We start from the raw sequence: 25,113 nt of genomic DNA on the forward strand, positions 1-25,113 counted from the left end.
ACGAGGAGAGTGCACTCAGAAGAGTGCAGATCTCCACCAGGTATGTACAGTCAAGATGGCAGTGAAGATAACAAAAACAGGGATTTATTCATCTCGTATCGTGCCTAACTTTAGTGGATCATAAGATTTCGGGTATAAAATTATACCAAACTCTTCTATGGATGTCAGTTTTTGAGCTATGACAAGGGCCAAAATGTGGCCTGCAAAAGACTAGGTAAACAGTGTTTTTAAATGCCAGAAATGCCTTTTATCATGTCATAAAGCACATCATAAAATGGAGAGGACTGCTGAGAAGGTGAAAGTCTTTGCTCATGAGGAATCTTATCAATATTTATTTGAACTCACAACACAACCCACCCTCAAGGTACCGATATTTGGCACAGATTGATCTAACGTGGAAACAAAGCATAATTGCTTGTTCCTAGAACTGAAGCAGTTGATGATCACATGTGGCCTGTACCGGCCTGTTAAGAGGAGTGAGGAGTCAGCAGACAATGATGCTATGAAATAGGAGAGGAGAGGTTCTTGAGCATACAGTCATAAATGTGTACAAAAAATATTAGGCTAATGGGTCCGGTGGTATGCAAAATTAGCTGCGGACAGATACACACATGGACACACAGACACACATGACCAAATACATGATCCCCTCCAGGCTTAAGCCTGGCGGAGATAGCTTTTCTTAAGTCCCCCTTAATGTTATCATCAGCTGAGTTTAACTTGATATACACCCAGAACATGGTGTGTATTCAACACTGTCAAAAAAGATTATTAGGCCCACCTGCAGTGCTCTTCTGCTTGGCTTGTGGTGTGCCTGCAGCTCTGGAGATCCTGCATTCATCCCTCCCCAAAGTCGCTTGCCTCTGCCTGGTTGACAGAGTAGCTGGTCTGGGACTGGCAGCTGGAAGCTGTGAAAGAGGCTGTCTTGTTCGTCTAGGGGATGGCTGTATTCGAAACCTGCTCTTACTCTCATCCCATGAGGCTCCTGGTGCTTTTGCTTTGCTGGACTCTACCTGCAAAGAGAGCAGAAAGCAGAACGTGAATATTAACCCTACCTGAAAATAAGAGATGAACTGTTGCTGAATTTTTAATGTTCATACTCACCACCAGGCTGATCTTCTTAACCTCTCTACTAGAGTTTTCAGCAAGTCCCTTTGTGGCCTTTGCCCGTATGTCCCGTTTATTCTGAGGAGAGCAGTTCAAGTTCCCTGGTTTGGTCTGGCTCTGGTGGATGTCATCTTTGGGAATGGTAAAACTAGTTGAGGATCTTAGAGTTGTTCTCTGCTCCTTGAGTGGTCTTGATGATGATGACAAACTCTCCGATGAGCAGCGAGGCCGTGTCTTGAGCCCAGATGTCTTGTCCTGACCTAAAGCTGAGCCTGACCTGACCTCAATTTTGTTTGACACGCCCTTCTTTGGAGTCGGTTTGGGATCTGTTTGGCCACCTCTATCGGGGGATTTTTCTAAAGATGAAAAGCAGAAGGTCTCGTTGCCAGCATGCTGTACTACTTGGCTTGAGGCTGCCTGCTCTGTTTTAGAGCTGGTGTTACTGCATCGGACAGCCTGTGAATTTGCAGCTGAAGGGCCATGAGGTGAGGATGCTCTACTCTTGTCCTGTTCATCTCCAGCAGTATGGCCAGATGACTGTATCACTGTCTTGCACAAGTAAGCAGCCCCTGTACTCATTCCTCTCTGAGCATCACTGACTATTTTAGAGTTGGCAGAAACAGCTGCAGTGCTACTCTTCACCTTAGCAGGACTGATCCTGACATTTGCTCCTTTCTGTGTTTCAGTGTGTTTGCTGTGCACGTTACCTTGTGATGGTTTGTGCTGTGAAGCCATTTGATGCACAGTTCTTGTCACAACTTTAGATTTTACATTGCTGAAGTCTGACTTGGGAAACTTCTTAATTTCCATTCTCTTCCCTTTACTGGCTGAAGGAGACAGTCCTGCAACCAAACGTTGTTTAGGAGTGACAGAGGTTTGCTGCTGTTTAGCAGGGTGGAGTCCTGGGCTGCTTGTATTTCCAATGCAGGGGGACTCTGATAAGGAGAAGAGGTCGGGTATCTTGTTCCCAATGTTTTGTATTGGTGTGGAAGTATGAATATCCTTATCAGTGTCTTGCATAGCTGACAGAGTGGACACAAAGGTCTTGCCTTCAGCACTAGCAAATTGCACCTCTTTTCCACCATCAGTTGATGATGATTCACAGATAGATGTTTCACAAACAAAGGTCATCAGCAGACCCGCTTCATTCTCACTTGGCAGTGCTACAACAAAGTTGGATGTTTCCGCATCATTTTCCTCAGGGGGTAGCCCCCAATTTTCTGCCTGAATAAAAGTCATGCCAAGACACGGATGGCCTGGGTTCTCCTCGATAACTCTTTCTGTGGAATTTTCACACAAATCTGGCAGAGTGGGTGACAAGAGGTTAGATTCAGCAGGTAATGCTGGATGTCCTGCGGCTGGAGAGATGGATGACTCGTCCAGGGAAGAGAATACCAAGAGTGACTGGTCTGCCAGACAAAAACTGTTGCTCCTCATCACCACTTGCCCAGAGCTTATGGAGCAGCAGTCATTCTCAGTGGATCCTCTACGAGATGTCTCACATGAACTCAGTTGGCTGTCCCTCCCAGCAGAGTCTGGAGATGTCACTACGCTGCGACTTCCACACTCTGTGTTTTTACTAAAAGTCTGGTACTTCTCTGATGTGGTGTCTTGACTGCTCACCAGGCTCAAGTTTTCATTCCAGAAATTTACACTGTCATTAACAGGTGTGGTAATAAAAGTTTGGTTCAGGTTCATGCTTACACCACACAATACATTATCCTGTAGTAAGGTGGTGTTGCAAGAGTTATCCACAGGAGAACCTTCGTTGAGGCAGAACTCCAGCATGTTAATATCAGGGGAGCTGCTGGTTTCTCTCTCACTCAGGATGGAAATACTACTGGGGGAATCAGGTGATGGGCTCAGGGACGAGTCGCTGTACTGACTTTCAGGAGAGACAGGACAGAGGCCCAGCTCTAGGCCTCTGTGCGGCAGAGGAACTGTGGTCTCAATGTGGTTCTCAGTAGACATGTTAAATGTCTTATTAGACATTTTAGAATTTTGACAGGATTTTGCCTTTTTCTGTAGTTGTAAATAAACTCACAATCAGTTAGCAGCACTGTAATCCATCAAATTGGTTGATCAGGCATCAATATCTGTGAAGAGGAGGAAAGGGTTAAACTATTATAACCATTTTTCAACACAATCTATGTTGACATATCTGTAATTTCACAGACGTTAGCAAGAACACCCTAATGTGACTTTTTTTAAAGAACACTGGGTAAATTATTTGGGGAAATAGTCCTGGTAAATGTTTATTTCTTGGAGTAATCATGCAAAACAAAATTTAGAGTTTAATTAAGCTTAATTAAATTGTATTAACTGATCTCACTATTACCTGTCAGTATCACTTAAATAAAAAGTACATTTCCACCAATGATAAGGGAGGGGTAGGGGGTGTAAAATTATGCTTAGGGCTCTAAAAAGGTGTACCCACTGACCATTGTAACAGTAGCTGGATACTCAAATTATTTATGACTTAGTTCAATGAAAAATGCAAAAGCCATTAGGATCATGCTTAAGGAATACTGTAGTGCAAGTCTGTCTAAATCATCTCCTAGTTGTGTTATGTGGTGCAAGATGTTTAGATAGACTGTTGAATATCATGTTAGTATCTATCAAGTATTTATACCCTTTTTAAATGTGTTTTACCAGACACAGCATCATATTTCAAGCCACCTGTGAAGTTTAAACAGGCTACTATTTCTTATGGCACACTTTCAGTGAGTGAGTAGAAAACATCACCACCACTATTGTTGTTGCTGTCCCTACTGAAACATTGTTTCATAAAAGCTTAAATGTGAGGATGGACCAGCAGTTACGATCCAAACATGGAGCCATATTTCTACTCTGAAATGAGACGCGGATGGCAATTTTAACTGCTTTGTTGTGTATTGTTGTGTTTATTCAAGCTGACTGGACTGCTTAGCCTGCCAGACACTACAACAAAAGCACCATTGTGGTGCGCACCACCAGACCAGTAAGATATCAAGTCACCAACCAACTGTAAATGTTCCAGTATGCAGACTCAAGACAACTCGGTGCATCTAAGAAAATTCAACACTTGAGGTAAACTCCATCTGCTCCATCTGCCCCAGGTGTAACCACACTGAAACAGTGAACCAGAAACCATTATGAATCTGGACTGTCAGGAGCAAAGTTAGTCTGCTGCAGTTTTGAAGGAAGGGCGGGATCAGTGAGGCTATAACAAATAGCAGGAAACATATAACTTTATGAAAGAAAGAGCTGCAGGGTTTCTCTCGGTTGTCAGAGCACTCCACCTTAAAAATATTACATGTTTCCAGTCTTTGGTGGCTGCCTGCTTGCCTTTGGCTTGTCTGTGTGTTCTAATGTTGAAATAGAAGTTTCTTTTGTAGCATTATAATCCAGCAGTTGAATGGTTTGGGTGACAAAATAATAAAGTGAGTGATGTGACATAACAGTTTAAGAGTCAAAGACACCTGTAGTCACTAAAGACCTGACAACACTAAAGCCAGCTGCGGGTCTGAGCCACACAAAACTCTTATTACCTTCACAGATTTCTTTCCCCCTTATAGCCAAATTATCAGGCACCTTCACAAACTATTTTTAAAAGCACTTTGACTCCATCAGAATTTTCAACAAAACCTACAAATGACATGTTCTGTATTTGTCAACTCAAACGTATTGAGTTTTCCTTAAAACAAAGACACTGCAATAGAGAAATTAGAATCAATGCGTCTATTATAAAAAATAACTATGTTTGATAAATTTCAAACAAAACTTCCTTGAAGCAACAAACATTTTGTTTCCTGACACATAACATTTATAAATATCAAGACTGGCATTTTGAAAATAGAAATATGCTACAATAGTTATCAGATGTTAAGATTAAAATCAGCCTTACTTTTGACACTACTGACTAGATATATAAAATCAGCTCTGCTTCTGTCAACATGGCCAACAGTCCAAATCTGGATGATTATTACTGTATGTTTGTTTAACAGGGAGAGAGACATCACACCTTACTGTATTGTGCAATGTGATCTGTACAGTCAAATAAAATATATTGACTTGGCTAACTACTGTGCACACTGAACCTTGGCAGGAACTGCCCCTCCAAGGCCAATGCAGTATATTCCCACATAAAATAACGTTGCAGAGCAGTGATTACTCTCTTCAGAAATGTCACTGGGTTTAGTGTGTTATATAAAGTGCGCCTACACCTGACACAAACCATGACCTGACAATGTTTATGGAAAAATAAAACCACGAGATTCAAGCCACAGGACACTGAACCAACCAACAGAGAGAAATACAAATGAAGTAAAAATACAATTTGAACCATCAATTACCTTTCACAAAAAAGTGATCAACTAGTATGAACTCACTACATCCATGCTTGTCCTCTTCATTCAGTCATTTGCAGCGAGGAAGTAAATGCCTCCAGAGATCATTTAGTTTTTGCAGGTTCACTCGGCTCATTTTACCCTCTCAGAGACAATCCCATTACTACTTTCCTTACAAAGCACTAAATCCAGCCGACTGAGCAGGCAGTGTGCGAGTCTGTTTCAGCCAGACACCAACAGCACCCGTCCCACCACTCCTATCTCCTCGTGTTCAGAGTGAATGAGGGTGCCCCCTTGACTGGTGTTAGCTTCTCTTTTTTTCCCCCCTCCCCTCTCAATGAGGTAATGTGACTTCGTCCAGCAGGCCTACTGCAGCAGTGGATCAGCAATGACTTGGCTCCCAAGTGCAGGTATCTCAAGGTCCAACTAAGGACAGCACTCAGTTCCACTCCCAAGTTTAAAAGGAAGAAGAAATCAACATGTTACCTTATCTCTGCCGAGCCCAGTGCAGGGGGAGTGGCCATGGCCTGCCAGGCTGAGTTGGCATTCACTGTTGCTAAGCAGCGAAAGTCCCTCTTTTATGAGGGAATGGATCAGGCGGCTTTTTAGTACAGGATAAGTGAAAAGGGGAGCAGAATGAGGGGAGGCCTAGGTGCAGGAGAATGTCACACTTTGACAGTTTTAAAATGGTAGAAACTAACCAGAATTTTAATTAGGGCTGAACAATTAATCAAATTTTTATCAAAATCGCAATATGGTATACAGCAATTTTCAAATCACAGGAGGTGTAATATTTTTTAAAAGGAGAGATGTGTGTCAAATACCATTTTAAATTAAATACTATCGTGCTGCAGAGATGTTCCAGCCTACAAATCATAATTGACTCATTTTAATATGTTTTTCAATGAAAATGAGAATAATTATATAAAAATGATCACTCTCTCTAATATCGCAAATCATATCACAATTGCAATATCAGTCAAAATAATCACAATTAGATATTTTTTCCAAAATTGTTAAGCTCTAATTTGAATAGAAACTTGCTTGTTCCAACATGTCCAGACACATCACAATGTTGGTATAGCTGATAAGTTCCCCAAAGTCCTCCACTGACAACGTCACTGCCTGATGACACGGCCTCATGGTGTACACAAACAGCCCGACACCTGATCCAAACACTACAGCAGTGGTGTGACACCAGAGTCTAAGACCCCTAAGACCCATGCTATTTCTGCTTAATCTATACAAAGCCCCTGACCCTGGGAACTATATAGTCTAATCTTGACTGGAGACAAGATGTAAATCATGGTACAGAGTATACATGATATACATGAGAAGTTTAACAAAATGAAAGATAATTTGTCTTATATCCTGTAAAATGTATAATTTAGAGAGTTTAGTTGTGTAATCTAAGCATACTTAAGTATGGTTGTTAACATGAATGCAGAAGCGTCCATTGGCAGCAGTAATCAGAGAAGAGCTATACTCTCCAGTCCAAGATTCAGAGTGAAAACCTTAGCGGTGCCAACTAAACATTACACACCCTGAATTCTATGAACCTGAAGGTAATTTTATATCTGCACGTCATTGCAGAGTCCCTGCAGCCCATCCCTATTCTGCCGGCTCGAATGTTATATCTGGCTCAGATTAATAAACAAAAAAGTCAATTTGTTCGATATGTCTCACAAATGACCTCTGTGCAATTTTAGGGAAATGCAATACAACTTTCTGCCTTCAAATTGCATAATACATTTTAAACTCAGGGTGAGATCAACAGCACAATGTCACTCTCTTTCTGAAGCCCCTCAGGCACCATGCAGACAGCCCCGAATGGCCTTTTCTTGCCTTTGCATGGGTGACTGGACATATCACACAGCGAGCTGTTATGGGTAGCAGGGATAGCCATCAGACGCCCAAGCACAGAGCTGCCCCACACTACAGCGGGGCAGCAGGTCAAGCTGGGGGATTCCAGCCAGCATACCACAGGGACAAGGCCGTCCTCTGTAAAGCACAGAGCAACAAAACCACACCAATGAGCCTGGTTACAATGGTATGGCACTGTCCTTTCAACAGGCAGAATATTACTGAGTCTGGCTTGGAAGAAATTTAAAAAAAGGCGCTCAAGACAAAGCAGATGGCTTATGCCATCTAGTGAAAAACAAGCATGTCAGATGTATCAGAGAATAAACTGTGATGCATAGGCATCGTCAGGGGGTTGGACAACATGAATTATGTATCTAAAGTGTTTAATATTAATATATCATAATATTAATACTGAAATATGTACTATGGTTATTTTTGAGGGCAGTGTTTGTGGAGTTGTATTTTGTAGTATTGTTTTATAAGGTGTCCCTGTTTCACAAAAAATCACATCTTAATACAGTCCAACTCATACCACAAACATACTGAAATTGATTTGAAAATGAACACAGTCAAATCATTTTGCAAGCAGATAAAAGAGAGTCCACACTCACCTAAAGGTGTGTAGTTTAGGAAGACAGAAAATAGCCTGAATGAATCCTGCTGGTTTTATTTGTGGTGTCTCAATCCTCCCTGGCTCCTCTAACACATGAGGTCATTGGCACCACACGTTTCTGATCAAAACAAATGGCCCCTTGCACCTGATTGACAGATTATCTCCGTGTGAGGCCTCCTGCGGCAAGTAAAGTGTATAATTAGACCAGGAGTAAACATAGGATGCAGCCACAAATAGCAAGGAAAATGCTCTTTCAAGTCCATAAATGGTTTAAACTAGCGATACAGATAATAACAACAGACTCTTTAAAAGATTAGGGAATGAGTTAGTATGTTAAAATACCTCAGCATTAGCAAGTGGTTTTGAATCACTGCCAGTGAAGTTAGCTAACGTTACATGAGGTCTTACCAGTATCAACGGTCGAAAGTCAAACAAGCTAAAATATTAGCACAGCTAACGTTTGCTATCAAACAAACAACAGCAGTGTTTAGCGGTAACGTTAATTTCTGTTGACAGGGAGTAAAACTTTTTGGTACCTCAAGTAACTTACACAAGTATTTAAAGTAGTTAATGTGTGTCGGAGACAGATAGCCTGCCTTACCACCTGCCGAACAATTAAGATTTAGAGTAGGGTTTAACAAAGCACGTAATTTGACATTAATCTCTAAGAAAAATCAACACAGCGCCAGACTGAGATCATGTACCTGTCACAGGAGCGCGCAGCACCAACGGGAGCGCGCGCGCTGCTGACGAGCTCCGGTTGTTCACCTGGTCGTTTCCCTCACTTTTTCAGAGCCTCCGGAGCCAGTGTCTTAATCAAATCTATTTATCAAAAGAGCAGACTGGTCATGTTGGAGTTCAGCTCTTATTTCCCTGCAGAGGTGATGAACCAGTGTTGTTTGCTTGAACTTTGACTCCTGAGAGACATAATGTGCTGAGTTGGCGTCCACAGCTAACATTTAGTACAAACAACTCGCTTTAATCAATTAATGATTGAATTGTATCCATTATACAGGTGCCTAAAAGGTTAATATAATCACACTGAAAGTCTCTCCTTTCTTCAAAAGAAAAACGAAGTTGTCATAAAAGCCTTTTTTTGTTTTCCTGCTGTAGAGATCAACCATTTGATAGCATCAGATTTTATTATTTCAAATCTGGATGTACAATAATTAAATAATTACATGATTATAAACCATATGATGCCGGGAAGCAAATGTATGTACAATGTAAAAAGTGCATTGTGTTAACAGAGAGAACATATGGGCACACTGGACATCCTAAGAGAGGTAAAAGGGACAGGAGAGCCTCAGGGTAGGAACGAGTAACGGATTTGCTCCAAAATCAGGCAAGCATTACATCTTTTGAATTAGTAATATCAATCAAATTTACAATATTTATTTGTATGATCATATCTTGTATTTTACAACTTACATTGTAGAAGATACTACTGTGCTTTGTGATAAAATGTAACGGAAATCACAAAATCTGTTTGTTATTCTAGAGACCCCACCAATAGGGTTTGTTAAAGACACTTGTACCTTGAGACATACTATATACTGCATTGGTTTTGTAAAATATTAATATTCAGTGATTTCACAGAGAACCTGACACTGTATTGTGGAAGTCCTAACTGGTAGATCTGCACTTGCAGGTCCCATATGTCTCTGTTGACATCAAAGGAAAAGCAGGACAATAACAAAGTAATCTTTGCTATCTTTGTGGTTCATTCTGATATCAGTCTGAATGGATTAATTACAGATAGGTGCAGAACAGTATTACAAACTGATACATCAGGCCACTAAGTGCATGAGACAGGATGAATTTAACAGACTAGTTTAAGACAAGATTATTCTTCCACATCAGTTTTAGGCCACATGGCTGCTGTCCATTAGTGTGGGTATGAGGTGGGACTCCCTGTCCTGAAGGCAAGTCAATGTGCACACTATCAAGGAGGAGGCAAAAGAAGGAGGCAGGAGGAGGAGGAGCAGCATGCGTCTTCCAGGGATGTTGAAGCTAGCGGAGTAAAGCAAGGAAAGTTGTATTTCCTTTTGTGTCCAATGGTAAGCAGAGTTGAACAGGCGCTTTTCCCCCCTCTTCCTTTTTCCTTCATCTCCCTCTCTTTAATCCCCACTCTCCTCTCATTTGACACAGCTGGACCAGGTAAGGCCTCCGCAGGCAGCAGAGACAATAATGTAAAGGACCACCTGAAAAGAGCAGAGAGACAAAGTTCACTTCCTACACAACTGTCTGATTAAACACACAGTGGGCAAAAGAGTCACAAAAACACACACTGGGGGAATTCCTCCAGTCACTCTCAAACAATGCTGAAGAGTCTCTTATGAAAATCAACGCTGCCATGTGTTTTAAGTAACTTAACACAAGACTGCTGAGCCTCATTGAGGCTGAAAAACAAAGCAGGAATACAGTGGGGGAAATAAGTATTCAACACGTCAACATTTTTTTCAGGAAACATATTTCAAGTGCAGCTATTCACATGCAATTAAGACCAGACATTAGTATTAACTCAATAAGGCAACACAGCTAAATAAATCATAACATTCCAATCAATAAAAAAAGTTAAGTGCATTAAATTTGAATGACACGGGAAAAAACTATTGAACACGCTAACTGAAATACTTGGTGGAGAAGCCTTTGTTTGCAATGACAGATTCAAGATGCTTCCTGTATGAAGAAACTAATCTCTCACAATGTCGAGGGGAGATTTGGGCCCATCCTTCTAAGGAGACAGTCTTCATATGTTGAAGACTCCGGGGGACCCGCTGGTGAATCTTTATCTTCAGTTCCTTCCATTAATGTTCTATTGGGTTCAAGTCAGGTGATTGACTGGGCCAGTCCAACACCTTTATTTTCTTTCTCTGGAACCAGTTAACAGTCTCCTTTGCAGTATGTTTTGATTTTGTCCTGTTGGAAAGTCCACCCGTGTCTCATCTTCATTGTCCTGGTGGATGGCAACAGATTCTTCTCAAGAATATCCCGATACATGGCTGGTTGATGGTTCTTCCGCGATGCTTCTTCCACTTGCGGTTGATGTCCCCAGCGGTGCTTATGGGAACATTTAGGAGTTGAGAAATCAGTCTGTAACCCGTGCCGTTCCTATGTTGCTCAACACTCTTGTTGCAAAGGTCTTGGGAGAGCTCTTTGCCTCTACCCATCAAGAGATAGTTCTTGCCCGACGGCTTGGTAGCACATGTTGCATTCAGATGGCTAACCCTTTTTAAAAGAGTGGAAATACTAATAGCCACATGCACTAAGCCAGCTGATTCTAATTAGCATACATAAGAGAGCTAATTGATGGATTCACCTGTTTTTTCTTACTGCGTGTTCAATACTTTTTTCCTGTGTCATTACAATTTACAGAACTTTTTTTTATTGATTGGAATGTTATTATTTTATTTGCTTATTGAGTAATTACCAATGTCTGGCCTTAATTTCATATGAATAGCTGCACTGGAAATATGTTGAATGAAAAAAAAGTTGATGTGTTGAATACTTATTTCCCCCACTGTATCTTAGTAACATGGGGAATATTTTATGTTACTAAGTAAAATAAACTTAAATATGTACTGTGTGTGATATGAACAGCCAATTGGAAGTTAATTTGGGGAACAAATAACATTTTTAAATTGGTATTCTGATTTCAAGACTAAGGGCATTTTCTCAACGGAGATAATGTCAAAGTAATAATCATCCATACTTCGTTAAACATTGGAAACATTACATCGTGTCTCACCAGTTCCCCTTATAGTCTGTACTCACCAAACACACCAGCACAATGACAACAGTCAGCTTCAGGTTCTTCATACACATGGCACGTGCCAGGTTACGACTTGTGGTCTTAAATGTGACCGACTAAATGGAGGACGGAGAGAAAGTCAAATCAGTGACAATATCTGTGTATAAATAGCCTGCTAGATTATCATCAAAATATAAACTTGTATACTGCCAAATATCATGCATCAGAAAACAAATAGGATGATAAACTCACTGAATCAACCAAATTTTCTGTTTTGTCAATCAACAACTCCAGCTTCTCTCCTCTCTGAGCGACCAAGTCTGTTAAAAAGACACAAGGACACAAAGGTAGAGTCAGTCATTCTGGAGAAAGATTGTTGCTATTTGAACCAAACACCCAAACAAATACACCCCTCCCTTCATGCTCTTTGAGCAGCTCCGTCCCCCAAATGCATGGATGCACATTGCCAAGGCAACGACCAAAAGAGAGATATAGTGAAACCCAGAGCGATGCGTCAGCTGTAGTGTCACTTCTGCTAATCTCACACATTATCAGAAGCGGAAAAAAAATTGTCTCACTGCAGCCTCCCCACTTCTCGCTCAACCTGCGTCTCTGTCCACAGAAGCAGCCATCTGTCAGTTGCAGCTCCTGGGGAGCTGAGAGGACAAAGGCTGGACAAACTGCCTTCACCAGGCTGACTAACAGCAGAAATCGGCTCCACGGGAAGAAATCGTCAGTGTTTGTATTTATTGATATGGTTAATAAGTTGAAAACACATATACAGCAGGATATTTGCGTGATTTAAACAGCTGCCTGCTCAGATAATGTTTCACTAAATGCGACAAACAGACTCGGACCATTGAAAATGTAGAGGTCTCCGTCAGTCTTGAATTCAGTGTGGATTGATACATTTAATAAAACGGAAGCCTATCTGTTCCATGCAAAAACACTTTCTATGTGAATTGGTCACAGCCTCTCTCTCTCCTGTTTGCCAGCCCTCCTCCACCATTCAGTGGGTGCTGGAGATGGGAGACTGTCATGTCCTCACACAGACAGCTGCTCTGATGACTTCCCTGTCCTGTGCACGAGCATGAACGCCCCCTGCTGCTGATTGGCCAGAGTAGTGTTATGTGGCTCACTCTGAGCGACTGTGCTTACATGTCCATTTACAAAGCCAGTGCTGCGTATGAACACCAGATTTTTTTACAGGACACACACAGAACAGACAGCTAGCAGACCATGAGGAGATATTTGTTGAATTTGATGTGAAGTGTATTGGATCAGAATCGCCGACTCTACCTTTAATTCCTTTATTATCTTACAGCTCTTTATGAAAAAGGTGTATCAAGAATCACTGAACAATGGGGAAACTGATTAGATGCTCACCTATATTGCGGACCATAATGCCTTTCAGATCATCCACTTGCATCTGCGTCTCAGTAATACGATCTGATCCCCGTGGGTCTGAGTGATGTTTCTACATAGAAAAGAACAGACAGAAAAATTAGATCTAAGAGTCATTTGTCATCACTAAAGGTTGAATTATGCTTCTCTGAGCTGTATGTGAACAAACACACTGGTGTTGTTCGTATGTTTCTTTATACTTGTACAGATTGGGGGTATAACATACAAGTCCACTAGGGGACAGTGTCACATTTAGTAAATTGCAATGTAAAGAAAACGTAGGAGAAATCAGGAAACAGAAATCAATTTCACCCCTGTGACAGTGTAAACAAACCACTACATCTGTGTAACAAACGTGAAAAAAACATTTTATCAACGTTGAGATTTGGGAGGTGTGCCAGCTGACACCTTTTGCAAGCATCTGCAACCTACAATAACACATAACATCCCTCTCTGTGTGGGCAAAGAAGTTCACATGTATCTCAGCAGAAGCTCAATTCCTGCTTAAATTTGAGTCATTTTACAGACTACAGATGTCTGTAGGACTTGAAGAAAACAGCAGTCACAAAGCCCTCACAAGAAAATGTTGCTAAATATACTCAGGCTTTTGTCATACTCACCATCTGAGCTGACAGTGTGGATGAGAACTCACTATTCATGGCGTACGGCAGGGCCGTTTGTGCTCGTGACCCATAGGTTGTCTGGAAGCGCTTCTTGACCTCACTCAGGAAGCTGAATGCACGTGACCTCTCAAAGTCCTTTAGCACACAAGAGTTATATCAATTATAATCCCATATTCATGAAAAGACCTTGTGAACATTGTATCTGCTGATTCTTAATGTCAAAAAATAAAATTTGGGGCCAACCCTCCCATCATACAACCTGCAGGTCCTACCTCTCTGGTCCTAATTAGTCCGAACAGCAGTTTCAGTGGTTGCAGATGTATTTGGCATGTGTGTCATTGTATGTGTCAATTTTTCAAAGTGGCTCAAATATTCTTCTAAGCTCTTATTTATATTCAGATTTTCAGATTTAAGTAATACAAATGAAAAAAATCAATAAAAGTGCCTCCCAATATTAAATCCTTCCATATCCTGTATAATACAACAGCACATCACACAACAGAGGGACATTACACTTGCAAAACCATTTCTTGTTACCTTGAGCATTTACAGATGGCCATTAGCCATAGATATCTGAGCCAATACTTACATCATCAGTGATACACAGGTATATGATTCTGTCATGGCAGATGTAGTGAAAGAGATAGCTGAAAAGACAAGAAAAATGTGTCAACAGCTGAAAGCACACAGTCAAAGTTTAATCTGTTTTCATTCCATAACATGTTCAGCAAAATGTCTAAGTAAACATAACACTGTGTTGACATGACACTGGTATTCTCCTTTACCCTCTTCACTGCCAAGACACTTGCATGAGAGCACTTAGCGTTTGCTTTTGAGGCATGTGATGCCATGCTCCTGTTACAGGTTGTGAAATCTTGTAGATGTCTCTCTGCATGCTCTGGTATCTCAGTATTTAGTCATCTAGAGCTTCTCACTGGTGCTAATATATGACAGTCCACACTGGACCTGAGCATTGAGATGAAATCATTAATGAGTTTGATCTTGTATGGTACAGGTCCGTGGATAGTGATTTGTTTCTCACTTTAAAGGTTTAGTGTACTTTACCTGCCTCATACACCCTTCCTTAGGTTCCTTAAATGTGTGAATAAGTGTGCATGAAAAAGATCCTGAATAATTGAAGTAAGATCATGTTGGAAATTAATGTTATTGTCTCTTATTGGCAATAATATTGTGCAAAACATAACATCTGAGTGTGTGAAAAATGGTTCTACATGGTTGATCTTTGTTTACAATAGAACATTTTGTAGATGGTGACGTGTTAACTGCAGTTGAACTTGGGTTTTAGAGGAATCTCACAACTTATCTCCCCACACATATGCAGATCTGAGGACAAGTGTAGCCTGTTTTTTGTGTGCATAGTCATTGTTGTTGACAAAATTTGCATTTGAGGAAACCAGTAGGAGCTAATGGCCGTAGGTCTGCCTTCATAACTTGTTCATCAGACTCAGAATCTGTTTATCAGCCAAGTTTGCAGCATACAAAGGATGTGTCTTGGCATTTGCTCCCACAAACACAACAAAACACAAGAATATAAATAAAACAAGAGTAAGATAATAATAATAATAATAATAATAATAATAATAATAATAATGAAATATACAAAGTAGTACTAAAAAAACTAAACAAAGGAAATATGAACTGTACTGTGGTCAAAGAAATGAAGTGTATGAAATGAAGGTGACAAGTGCAAAAATTAAATGTGATGTGCAATAAATAATTAAATTATGTAACAGTGGAGGTTGAATACAATGTAAAGTCCAGTTTGATGAAATAAATGAAAGTGACAAGTGCAGGAATTAAGCAAGGGATGTGAAATGTAGAGTCCAGTTTGACAACAGTACAGTTCAGCTATTTCATCAGATTGAAGGCAGTTTTGAGAGCACTCTAGATAAGTTTAAGATAAGAATATATAGACTCTGCCACAGACAGGTGTAGCCACAACATATGGGTCGGTGACATGTGTGATGTTGGTGTGTAGATGAGTATGGCGGTGTGCGAGCAACAAACGCAACAAACACACACACACACATACATATAAGACCTACCTGCCATGGCTGTAGGTCAATTTGTTATTCTCTGAGGGGATTTTGGCTAAAATCTGTTCAGTCACTTCTAGGAAGTTTCCACCACACCATGCATGCTTAGCCAGGATAGTGGTTCCACGGGCCACCACAGCAAAGAGGATTGCCATGGCAACAGCTGGGCTTTCAGCTCTGGTGCTCGCTGACAACACAAGAACAAGAGCAGAGAGATGTTACTGGATGATCCAAGCAAGGGGTTTGGCTGAATGAGTTTGGGAAAGAGGACATTGCTAAACAGAGAATGCTTCTGTTGAAACATTTGAGGGTGATGATACAGACAGTAAAGGGATGAAGCAGAGAAAATTGTGTGTAACTCATGACGCTGGAGTTCGCTTCCAATTCAGGATTGAGGGTACAGTTAAGGGAAACATAAATAATGATATTTAGCAGCTGATTGTGAAAGAATGTTAAGACATCGTGGCAAAAGCCTTAAGGCTGTTTGAGCCCACTTTCTTTTATTTTGCTTGAGAACAGAAAAAAGGGCGATTTCTCTGCTTTTCTCCCCATCCAGACCACATTAGACCAGGTCCAGATCAAAAACCACTATATTTAGACTACTCAAATGTGAATTAGATTAACAAGGAGACTCCAAACAGTCATTAAAAAACAGTTTCAAATTTTTGAAACCCTTATTCTATTCGTGAAAAATTAAAATTTCACTGATATTTCTCCATTCAGACCAAATCACACTAGATTTTTTGACATGTGTAAGTATAGTGGGTTTTGATCTGGGTGGAAAAAACAGTGAAATCGCCCCTTTTCTGTGTCTTTAAGCAAAATGAAGGTTTCACAAACCTGAAAGTGAATTTAAACAGCGGCAAGGCTTTTGCAACGATGTCTACACTTTTTCATTAGTCTAGGAAGTGAAATAACGCTCAATATCATTATTTATATTTCCCTTACCTTTCCCCTTAACCCCGAATCAGAGTCTAACTTCAGCGTTTTGTGTACGTGACAGTTAGTATGTATGACAGGCCACCAATTAACCACAAACTGCACGACCTAATTGTAACGAGAAATGAAAGCAAAAACCAGACTAACGATGACTGGAAAACAACAGGCTAGCTAGTTAGCTAATGATGTCTTTGACTTGACGTTAAGTAGGTAGCTGTTTTCCCTTACTACCTAATATTGTCTCTAACTACGGAGCTAAGACAATTCACAGTGACATATAACCATAAATCCAATACCTTGCTGTGTCAGTGGTGTTCAAAGTAGCTCGTTTACAGCAAATTCCAACATCTAAAGAGATTTCAGCTGCTAGCAAGCTAGCTAATCCCTTTCGAGTGACTTCTGCTTGTACGAATCACCCAGACCGGAAATGGATTCAGTGTCTTGCTGGGTAATGTAGTTCTTACCACGTTCCTTACCCTATATATCCAATTGTATTCTTTCACTTTTGAACTACATTTTTAAAACTTCCTGATATGTAGTGTTATCGTCACATGTTTTCATACCTACACCACGTTATGACGACAGTTTTGTGCATTTTTAGCCCTCGTCAGTGTCTTACAGGAATGACTCTTTACAGAAATAATTGAGTGCTTACTGAAATTAAGTTAATACATTATATCATACATATTTCTATAATGACTTCATATTTAACATCAAATTTTATATTATAAGTCTTGCAATAAGCTAAAGCTAGCAATTTATGGGATCAGTCGGATACAGTGGTGCCCACATTAATCAATATCTCACCTAAACATCAGCAATTTCTATCACAATTTGCAGTACCTACACATTAATATGAGCATTAGAAATGTTTTTCTTCTAATTACTTCATTTGAATGTTTTGGCTTCACTGTGCAGAATGATGTATGTGCAGAGTTTGACACTAGAAGGCTGTTTTCACATCCATCTGCTGAAAGTGGAAAGTTTCGTGCTTGTTGAAAAATCCAGTTTTAAGGGGTTGGCCTACGAGCATGACTTGTGACATCACAACTAGTTTGGAACCAATCCTGGTCCAATATTAAACTTGCACAACTGTGATGTGGAAACTTGAAGCCTCCAGTGCACAAACACTGAGAACGAACTTTACAGTGAAGTAGGAGACGTCTTGTGTCCAGTAGTTTTTTGAAATGAACAATATTTATATATTTATAGATTCTGGAATTTTTAATGAGGGAGAAGGAGTAGATGTAATTTTAAGGATTTTAACAAGATAATTGCATCTTTTTTTGTGTGAAAAGACCACATCAGACACAAATTATTATTCAAAGTAGAATATTTTGTATACATCTTAAAACATACCTGGAGGGGATCATTAAATAAAACGTCTTGTTCATACTAAACATCCAACTGCATGAATATTATTGTGGAATACTACTGCAACACTGCTGAAACATTAAAGTTAAGTCTTACATCTGTGCAATACTGTTAACATGACATCTCCTGTATTGTCCTGTCAAATGTTGTTTAAGAATTGATGACACGTTTTAAAGTTATGTGTTTTTGGCCATTTATGTGTGTGTACTTGACCCACTTTTAATATAAACAATAATTTGGTAATGCTTTATCTTACAGGTCCTTTCATTTTATATTAGTATAAAACCACTCCTAGAAATTTTTTTAATTTGCTCGTATTTAATAATCAATTCTTAGGACATTTTACAAAGTGAGTGATACAACTGGGTAAGTACCCACTCATTATATCTGGGTTCATATGTAGTTTTTAATTTGGAAAAATTAACTGACAGAAAATGCTTAGTTTTCAATGTGTCAAATGATATGTATATGCATTTTGGTTTTTTTTAATAATTGCCTAAAAGTAGCTGATGTGTAACTGTCAATTCTCAGGACTATAAATTGGTAGTTTATGGGAAATCTGCTAATTTTAGTAGTGAGTATTTAAGAAACAATCTAATAGGCTAACATGTAGTTTGACACACAAAACTACACACTGAAAATTAAGTATTTTGTGTGTAGCTTGTGTTCAGTTTGTCCAATTTACCAGAATCAGCTGTCTCATTTACTATCTCCTGTAGCAAAGTCCCGTTGCCCCTCCTCTTGCCTGTGAGACAGCGGTGAGGGCTTAAACCCCGCAACATCTGTATTGACAGACAGTCGGATATGTGAAGCAAAAGCATGGCTGCACAAGGCGAAAAGAAACCAGTGCTGGAGATGGTAAGAAGCGACAATGCATAATTACTTTTCATATATCACACACCTACATGACCATGCCGTAATTAAACTGAGTTTGGAAGAAAACAGTCGGTTCAATAGAAGTTATGATAGCTTTTTCACTGTCTGTGAACCCCTCACGTGGGTAGCCACAGTAGCTAGCAATGACGACACAGTTATTTCACTTCAAACAAACTACATCAGCTGATGTCTGGGATGCAAGCTGAGATGTCGACACATATAACGTGTCGTAAGCGATGTAAATCTAAGATGATCTGTAAGGCATATCACTTGATTTAATTTACATCTGATTCCCTCTCAGTTTACAGTTTAGTCAGAGTTTCTCCACTGGGGGGCAGTATTTTCACAGACCACAATGTGTCTCAGACCCTAGTTTCTCAGCACGCTGTTCAATGATGGGAACCGATACTTGTGACAATGCATCTGTGAGATAATAAGTATTGCATGTATTCATTGGCAATGCATAATAGTTCCCACTCAGCTCTCCCACTCACTAAACTCCATGGTGTTTTAATATTTCTGGAGTTGGATGTGTGATGTTATAATAAGTATTTCTGTTGTGATTTAGGTCCAGGCTGATGGGGCTGATGAGGGCTGTGTGACGTTTGTGCTGCATGATGAAGACCATACACTGGGAAACTCTCTGCGATACATGATCATGAAGAAGTCAGTATTTTTTTTTTCCTGCTACATTAAACTGAGCATGTCTCAGTCATGGGTTTGACCTGTTTTCCTTTTAAAATTTACATTCAACCTCCCTTGTGGCCCGTTTGAAGTACAAATATTATCACACCCTCCCCCTGTCCAACTGAAAGATATCTTTTCGACTAGTAATAATTACCACATCCAAACGGGCTTTAATCATTTATTTCATCCTTCTTTGTTCTCAGTGTTTATGTTCTCAGTTCTCTCAGACAGTCCAGGTCAGCTGGGATGAGTTGATAGGGAAACAACCTCCACCCATTTTAAACAAAACAGTGATAATAAGCACAAATCTCATTTTCATTGTCCTGTTTTTCATCAGTGTGGATGTGGAGTTTTGTGGCTACACCATCACCCATCCGTCTGAGACCAAGATCAACTTTCGCATTCAGACACGAGGTAAGAGACACCACTTGAATGCCTGTTTGTCGTCTAGTCTAGGGTTGTTTACGTGTGCATACGTGTGTAGCAAAGCTAGAGAGAGTAAACATTTTCTGGCTGTGTTGCAGAGTAAACATGTTGATTGGTGTCTGGTGCATTCACTTTGTCCACTCAGCTTAACAAGTAAGGCCAGGGACTGACTTTCAGTAACACACATGCACATACGCCCCCCCCCCCGTGTTCTCAGAGAACGATAACTGCTCCACTTGTTGCAAAAAATAAATAATCTGTCATCCGCTTTACACAAAGTGCCAACAGATAACAGCAGACACATCACATGAAAGGACTCTGCAAGACAGAGATAACAACTTGTTTTTGTTGTTGAGCTAAGTTACAGGATGCCCACAGGATCTTTCCTCATAGCTTCATCACAGCAAAAGACGATTACCTCCCGGGCACTAGGAAAAACCCTGATTTTCATTCCTGTGCTTCCATATTCATGTTTGTCATAATTGTTCACTGGCATGCCATTGAAAATTGGTGGCTGAGTGTCCTCCATGCAATCAATTAATCCGTTAGTTTACCAAGATACACAAGCATAACGTGATGTTGAAAAATAGTTTTCTTAATTTAGTCGACATCCAAAAAAAGCACAAGATCTTCAAGTTATGATAAGAATCTGAAAAAGTGCTTGCAACTCCTTGCACAACCGTAATCACTTCTGTGGCACATCTATTTCCTGTTGAAGTGCTGTGTTCAGATCAGCACTGATCAGCTTCAGCAGCATGTGCTATAATTAGTTTGAAATGCCATACCTTTCTACGGCAGAATATAGAAGTGTTGCATGATTGCTTTGTTGTTCTTCAGTATTTCTTTTGGATTTGTTTATACTTTATCTTTGCTAAATCAGTGTATTTCCTTTGGTTGAGTGTTTGGTCAGACTGAGGCTCGTTTCACAAAGGTGATATGTGAGCACTGTTTACATCGTAAATGATTTGACTTGTTTCACAAACGATTGTCACAATTTGCCAGTCCTACAGGGGCCTTGCATGCTCATGCATGGGTAGCAAAATGACATTTGTTTTGATTAGTACATGTCAAACTGAGTGAGAGTGATCTCATGTTGCAAATTTGAGCTTGCATGTTGCAAATTTGGCGAAGCCCTTCGATAGCATTTCTTTCTTTATTGGTTTTGCTTTCTAACAACCCTGGCAGCCCTCATCATGGCTTCACTAGACATAAATGAATGTGCAAAATCAAGCATTAGTGTGACAGGCATTGGGCCGAGACAGCTGTTTAAGGAGCAGGACGAAAAGTTGGACTGCTAAAGGAAAATTACAGATGATTGGTTATTTTCGTTATTAGTGGATATCTCTTTTCTTCAGAGCGATCTGCTTTTTGTTTTAGGGGGAGCACCAGCCACAGAGCCTCTACGGAGGGGCCTGAATGAGCTCAGCGATGTTTGCCAACATGTTCTCAACACTTTTCAGGTAAGCCTTTGCGTACTACAGATCCTCCATGTGGTAAACCAATCACTAATCTTTTCCTGAGAAAAAACAGCAATAGTCTGATATTGATTTCTGGGCTTCAGTTCATATAGAAAAGCACGAACTTATCACTTTGAATTATTATGATTGTGTCTCAGTGTCAGGTTTATTTTCATTTAAGTAGCTGCAAGTGGAATGCAGTCCAACTCAATTTTGGCCGGTTTACAGATAATGCACAAGCTCACATTCTCTGTTGACTTACCACCAAAGTTGGATTTCCGCTGATCCTTAGCGGTCTGGCAACCTTGTGCACTGAGCAGGGAGGCTCATCAGTGATTCTCCTGTGTCAGCTGTCGGTAACTTGGTGATGGGCCCTTGTCTCGGCCCACCGCAGTGCTCCTGCTCAGCAACTGACCCGGTGCTCTGACCTCTCTATAGAGGAAAGCAAGCAAGAAGCGAACCTCAATTTCCACAGATAGAATAATATTACTTTCATGTGGGATGCAGGAATAAACCCTGGGTTGGCTGGTTGACTCAGTATATTAGTTGTGTAGTGAAAGGAACGTCTGTCAGCATTGATTAAATGTAACACTGAGTCTGCTGTCTCAACTCCAACTCCTACATGTTCTTTTATTTTGTTCCAGGCCAGAGTTAATGAGTTCAAAGAAAGGCAGGAGCAGCCCATGGAATGAAGAGCATCATATATGTGGAAGTATGGAGCTGTCAGACACACAGTATCTACAAAAACAAAGTGTAAAAATTAGTTATTTTGATATTTTTCATTGTATGTCACCTAGGTAGAGGTATGGAAGGTTCCTTTGTACAGTTTTCATTTTTGTATCATGATCAAATTGATGTGTAATGTATGATATTTTTACTTCAGTCTTGTGTCTATCATTCCTGATTTGTTGGAATGATAAGAAAAACATGTTTGAGACATTAAATTTAAACACAAATCATTTTCTGTTTTTGTTTTAATCCTCTGAAAGATTTCATAGCACGAATACCGCCCAGCCATTTGACTTGTGCCGTTTAATATTTATTTTCATAACTACTCATGTAACACTGTTTGAGGGACGTCCAAACCTAAAGTGATGAGACCCTCAAACACCAAATTGTTCTCATCTGTCCTTTGAAGCTGTGTTCGACGAGTAAAGGAAGAAGTGGAAGATAGAATGTCCTTATTAGCAGAGGAATGTGGTGCGAGGGACTTCATACGGTGCCAGGAAGACAGAGAGGGAAAATGAGGGGAGAGAAGTGTAAATAATGAGGTTTATTTGAGGTTAATCATATCCCTCTGTCAGTCACATGTTTGCGCATGGCTGCCTCTGTGGGTATGGAACATAGTTTGAGGAAAAACAGCAACTAACAACAACTAATATTTGACAAAATATATGTGCAATATGGGAAACAGGCTCTATTCAAGAATACAGAATTTTGACTTTCCTTTTTAGAATGAAATAATTCAGTATTTTGGGAAATAAGCTTATTGTCTTTCTTGCTAAGAGTTAGAGAAGACACTCTTATGTCTGTGTGCTACCTTAGTATGGACTTATAGCCAGGAAGGAGGTGATTAGCTTAGCTTAGCTTAGTTTGGTAGCCTCTAAAACTCACTAACACATGTTGTTTGTTTAATCTGTACAAAGAATAAAGTGCAAAACTCCTTAGAGATGGTGGTAGGTGTTTTATTAAGAACCTTTAGACAGGCTAGCTGTTCCCCCCTGCTTCCAGTCTTAGCTATCTCTAAGCTAACGGTCTCCTGACTAGCTTCATTTTTACTGTACAGAGAGTTGATCAATCTTCTCAGCTAACTCTTGGCTTGAAGGAAGTTAATAAGCTTATGTCCCAAAATGTTAAACTATTCCCTTAATGCTGCACAAAAATGAGTACTTTGAGCTTTAGAAAAATATGGGTAAAATTACTTACTGTAACAGGTAGCTTGAGGTCAGTAATGAAGAAATGCTGTATTGATGGTTAGAGGACTCAAACTGTCTGTTCAACATGATTCAACTACACAGACCATCAAGGGGAAATTCCCAAGACCTATGAGTTGTCCAAAACCACATCAAGCATGGGCACAAGACTTAAAATATTGCTTGTTCATAGAATCAATTATCCACAGCAACACTGGGGGACTTGCGCACTGATGATGTGAATAAATCATTTTCTCTACAAACAATAATTTCAACTGTTGCACCATGCTTGATGTGGTTTTGTTCAAAATGTCACTATGTCATAAAGCTCAGAATTCAGTACGTAAGGGATGAAATTCAAGCTCATACCAAGTTTAATTTGAAGCATATTTTATCTTTTCAATGCATGTTTGGTTCACCACTTCGAAGGGAAATTCCTCCAAAATGAATATCTATGAGCTTTTTTTTTGTTTTCTTCTCACTTTTCCTGATATCATTATTACAGTACTTGTAATATATTGTACTGTATTGTATTTGTTGATTTAATTATTTAATTTAACATAATTATTTTTGTTTATCCAACACTAAGTTTTATTAATGCAGCAGTGTACTTAATGACCTCAAGTACGAATATTCAGTATGACATGACTGACCACAGCCAGTTCTGTGTGGTTCATGAGATGTCAAGAAAAACCCCAACAAAATTCTTCTCCCCACTCTTACTAGTTTTCTCTGTAACATGGACGTGGAAACTCAGAGAGAAAACCTTAGAGGCAAAATAAGAAATAACCACTAATAAATAATAGCAAAGCATGCTGCCTTGTATAACTTGTGGCTATTTCCAAGAAGCAGCTTTACTGAAAAACACAGAACCTCATTCAAATCTATACCATGAGCTGATATCATACAGTAGATCTTCTCTTAGATGTAATCAGCATTTCTCGCTGTACACCTGCTTCTTGGAACTGGCCCCCAGTTCCACCAGGAAAAGACTTCTATAAACCGCCACAGTCATTTGTACCTCATTTGACATGTTTTCTTTTGCCTAGCTTTCTCTGAAATCAGATGTAAACCAAATGTAACCTTTCCTCTAAAAAACATGAAACCCGTGACGTAATTGTTAACCTTTGACAGGCGCTCAATAGCAGAAATGATTGTTTATGTTCGCTCATGTCAAGCATGCACTGGTCTCTTATAACACAGATGTAGGCTACTCTGATTTTAAAGGGGAAGGCAAAGAATATTTGAACATTTATTAATATAATCTTATTCTTACACAATTAATATAACTAAAGCCATTTTTTATAACGAAAAATATTTGCAGCATTTAAAGGTCCCATGTGTAGGATTTAGTGGCCTCTCTGCAGCCAGTGTTTGGTTTGACCTTTCTGGGCTGCTGTAGAAACATGGTGGGGTCTGTTGAAGAGGACCTGCTCCCTATGTAGATATAAATGGCTCATTTCAAGATAACGAAAACATGATTCTTATTTTCAGGTGATTATGCACTAATTAAAACATACTTATGAACATTATATTCCATTTTGCTAAATCCGTTACACAAGATGCCACTAAATTCTACACACTGCTCCTTTAAGGCAAAATTAATCCTTTTGGATACTCATTAGCATACAGCAGTTACATGAAAACTGAAAACTCACCCCACCATATTATGTACACATAAATATCATGTCA

General features: G+C 39.8%; 3 protein-coding genes across 5 annotated transcripts in view; 1 reads left to right on the top strand and 2 right to left on the bottom strand.

Annotated features, from left to right (window-relative positions):
* The window catches only part of mtus1a (microtubule associated tumor suppressor 1a), a 32,449-nt gene extending 23,691 nt beyond the window's left edge, over nt 1–8,758 (bottom strand). The window contains exons 1-5 of one of the 3 annotated variants that reach the window (XM_067598698.1): nt 8,462–8,584; nt 7,910–8,088; nt 7,281–7,436; nt 1,105–3,203; nt 782–1,013 (exon numbers count right to left, since the gene is read on the bottom strand). In XM_067598698.1, coding sequence (XP_067454799.1) covers nt 782–1,013; nt 1,105–3,099 — 2,227 coding nt within the window. In that variant the 5' untranslated portion in view covers nt 3,100–3,203; nt 7,281–7,436; nt 7,910–8,088; nt 8,462–8,584. Of the gene's footprint in view, nt 1–781; nt 1,014–1,104; nt 3,204–7,280; nt 7,437–7,909; nt 8,089–8,461; nt 8,585–8,615 lie in introns of those variants that run through there. The other 2 variants (XM_067598697.1, XM_067598696.1) reach the window with 2 other exon arrangements.
* A 532-nt stretch (nt 8,759–9,290) lies between these two features.
* On the bottom strand, nt 9,291–17,125 carry sybl1 (synaptobrevin-like 1). Its single transcript, XM_067598705.1, has 8 exons — nt 16,985–17,125; nt 15,759–15,936; nt 14,282–14,339; nt 13,690–13,827; nt 13,052–13,142; nt 11,918–11,985; nt 11,689–11,781; nt 9,291–10,115 (listed from the first exon to the last, which is right to left on the bottom strand). The coding sequence occupies exons 2-8, from the start codon at nt 15,902–15,904 to the stop codon at nt 10,050–10,052; spliced, it is 660 nt and encodes a 219-aa protein (XP_067454806.1). The 5' UTR covers nt 15,905–15,936; nt 16,985–17,125; the 3' UTR covers nt 9,291–10,049.
* A 1,659-nt stretch (nt 17,126–18,784) lies between these two features.
* Nucleotides 18,785–22,467, top strand: polr1d (RNA polymerase I and III subunit D). Its single transcript, XM_067598706.1, has 5 exons — nt 18,785–18,920; nt 19,507–19,604; nt 19,963–20,039; nt 21,429–21,511; nt 22,153–22,467. The coding sequence occupies exons 1-5, from the start codon at nt 18,882–18,884 to the stop codon at nt 22,198–22,200; spliced, it is 345 nt and encodes a 114-aa protein (XP_067454807.1). The 5' UTR covers nt 18,785–18,881; the 3' UTR covers nt 22,201–22,467.
* Nucleotides 22,468–25,113: the final 2,646 nt, after the last annotated feature.

This window comes from Thunnus thynnus, chromosome 9 (assembly GCF_963924715.1).
Source record: "Thunnus thynnus chromosome 9, fThuThy2.1, whole genome shotgun sequence".
Taxonomy (NCBI): Eukaryota; Metazoa; Chordata; class Actinopteri; order Scombriformes; family Scombridae; genus Thunnus; species Thunnus thynnus.

Bases quoted from the DNA above. Each gene is read 5' to 3' on its own strand.
- polr1d (XM_067598706.1), top strand. From the start codon at position 18,882: ATGGCTGCACAAGGCGAAAAGAAACCAGTGCTGGAGATG. The intron at 18,921-19,506 runs GTAAGAAGCGAC...GTTGTGATTTAG, and splicing joins AGAAACCAGTGCTGGAGATG to GTCCAGGCTGATGGGGCTGA. The intron at 19,605-19,962 runs GTCAGTATTTTT...GTTTTTCATCAG, and splicing joins CGATACATGATCATGAAGAA to TGTGGATGTGGAGTTTTGTG.
- sybl1 (XM_067598705.1), bottom strand. From the start codon at position 15,904: ATGGCAATCCTCTTTGCTGTGGTGGCCCGTGGAACCACTATCCTGGCT. The intron at 11,986-13,051 runs GTGAGCATCTAA...TCTTTTTAACAG, and splicing joins CATTATGGTCCGCAATATAG to ACTTGGTCGCTCAGAGAGGA. The intron at 10,116-11,688 runs GTGAGTACAGAC...TGCTCTTTTCAG, and splicing joins TCATTGTGCTGGTGTGTTTG to GTGGTCCTTTACATTATTGT.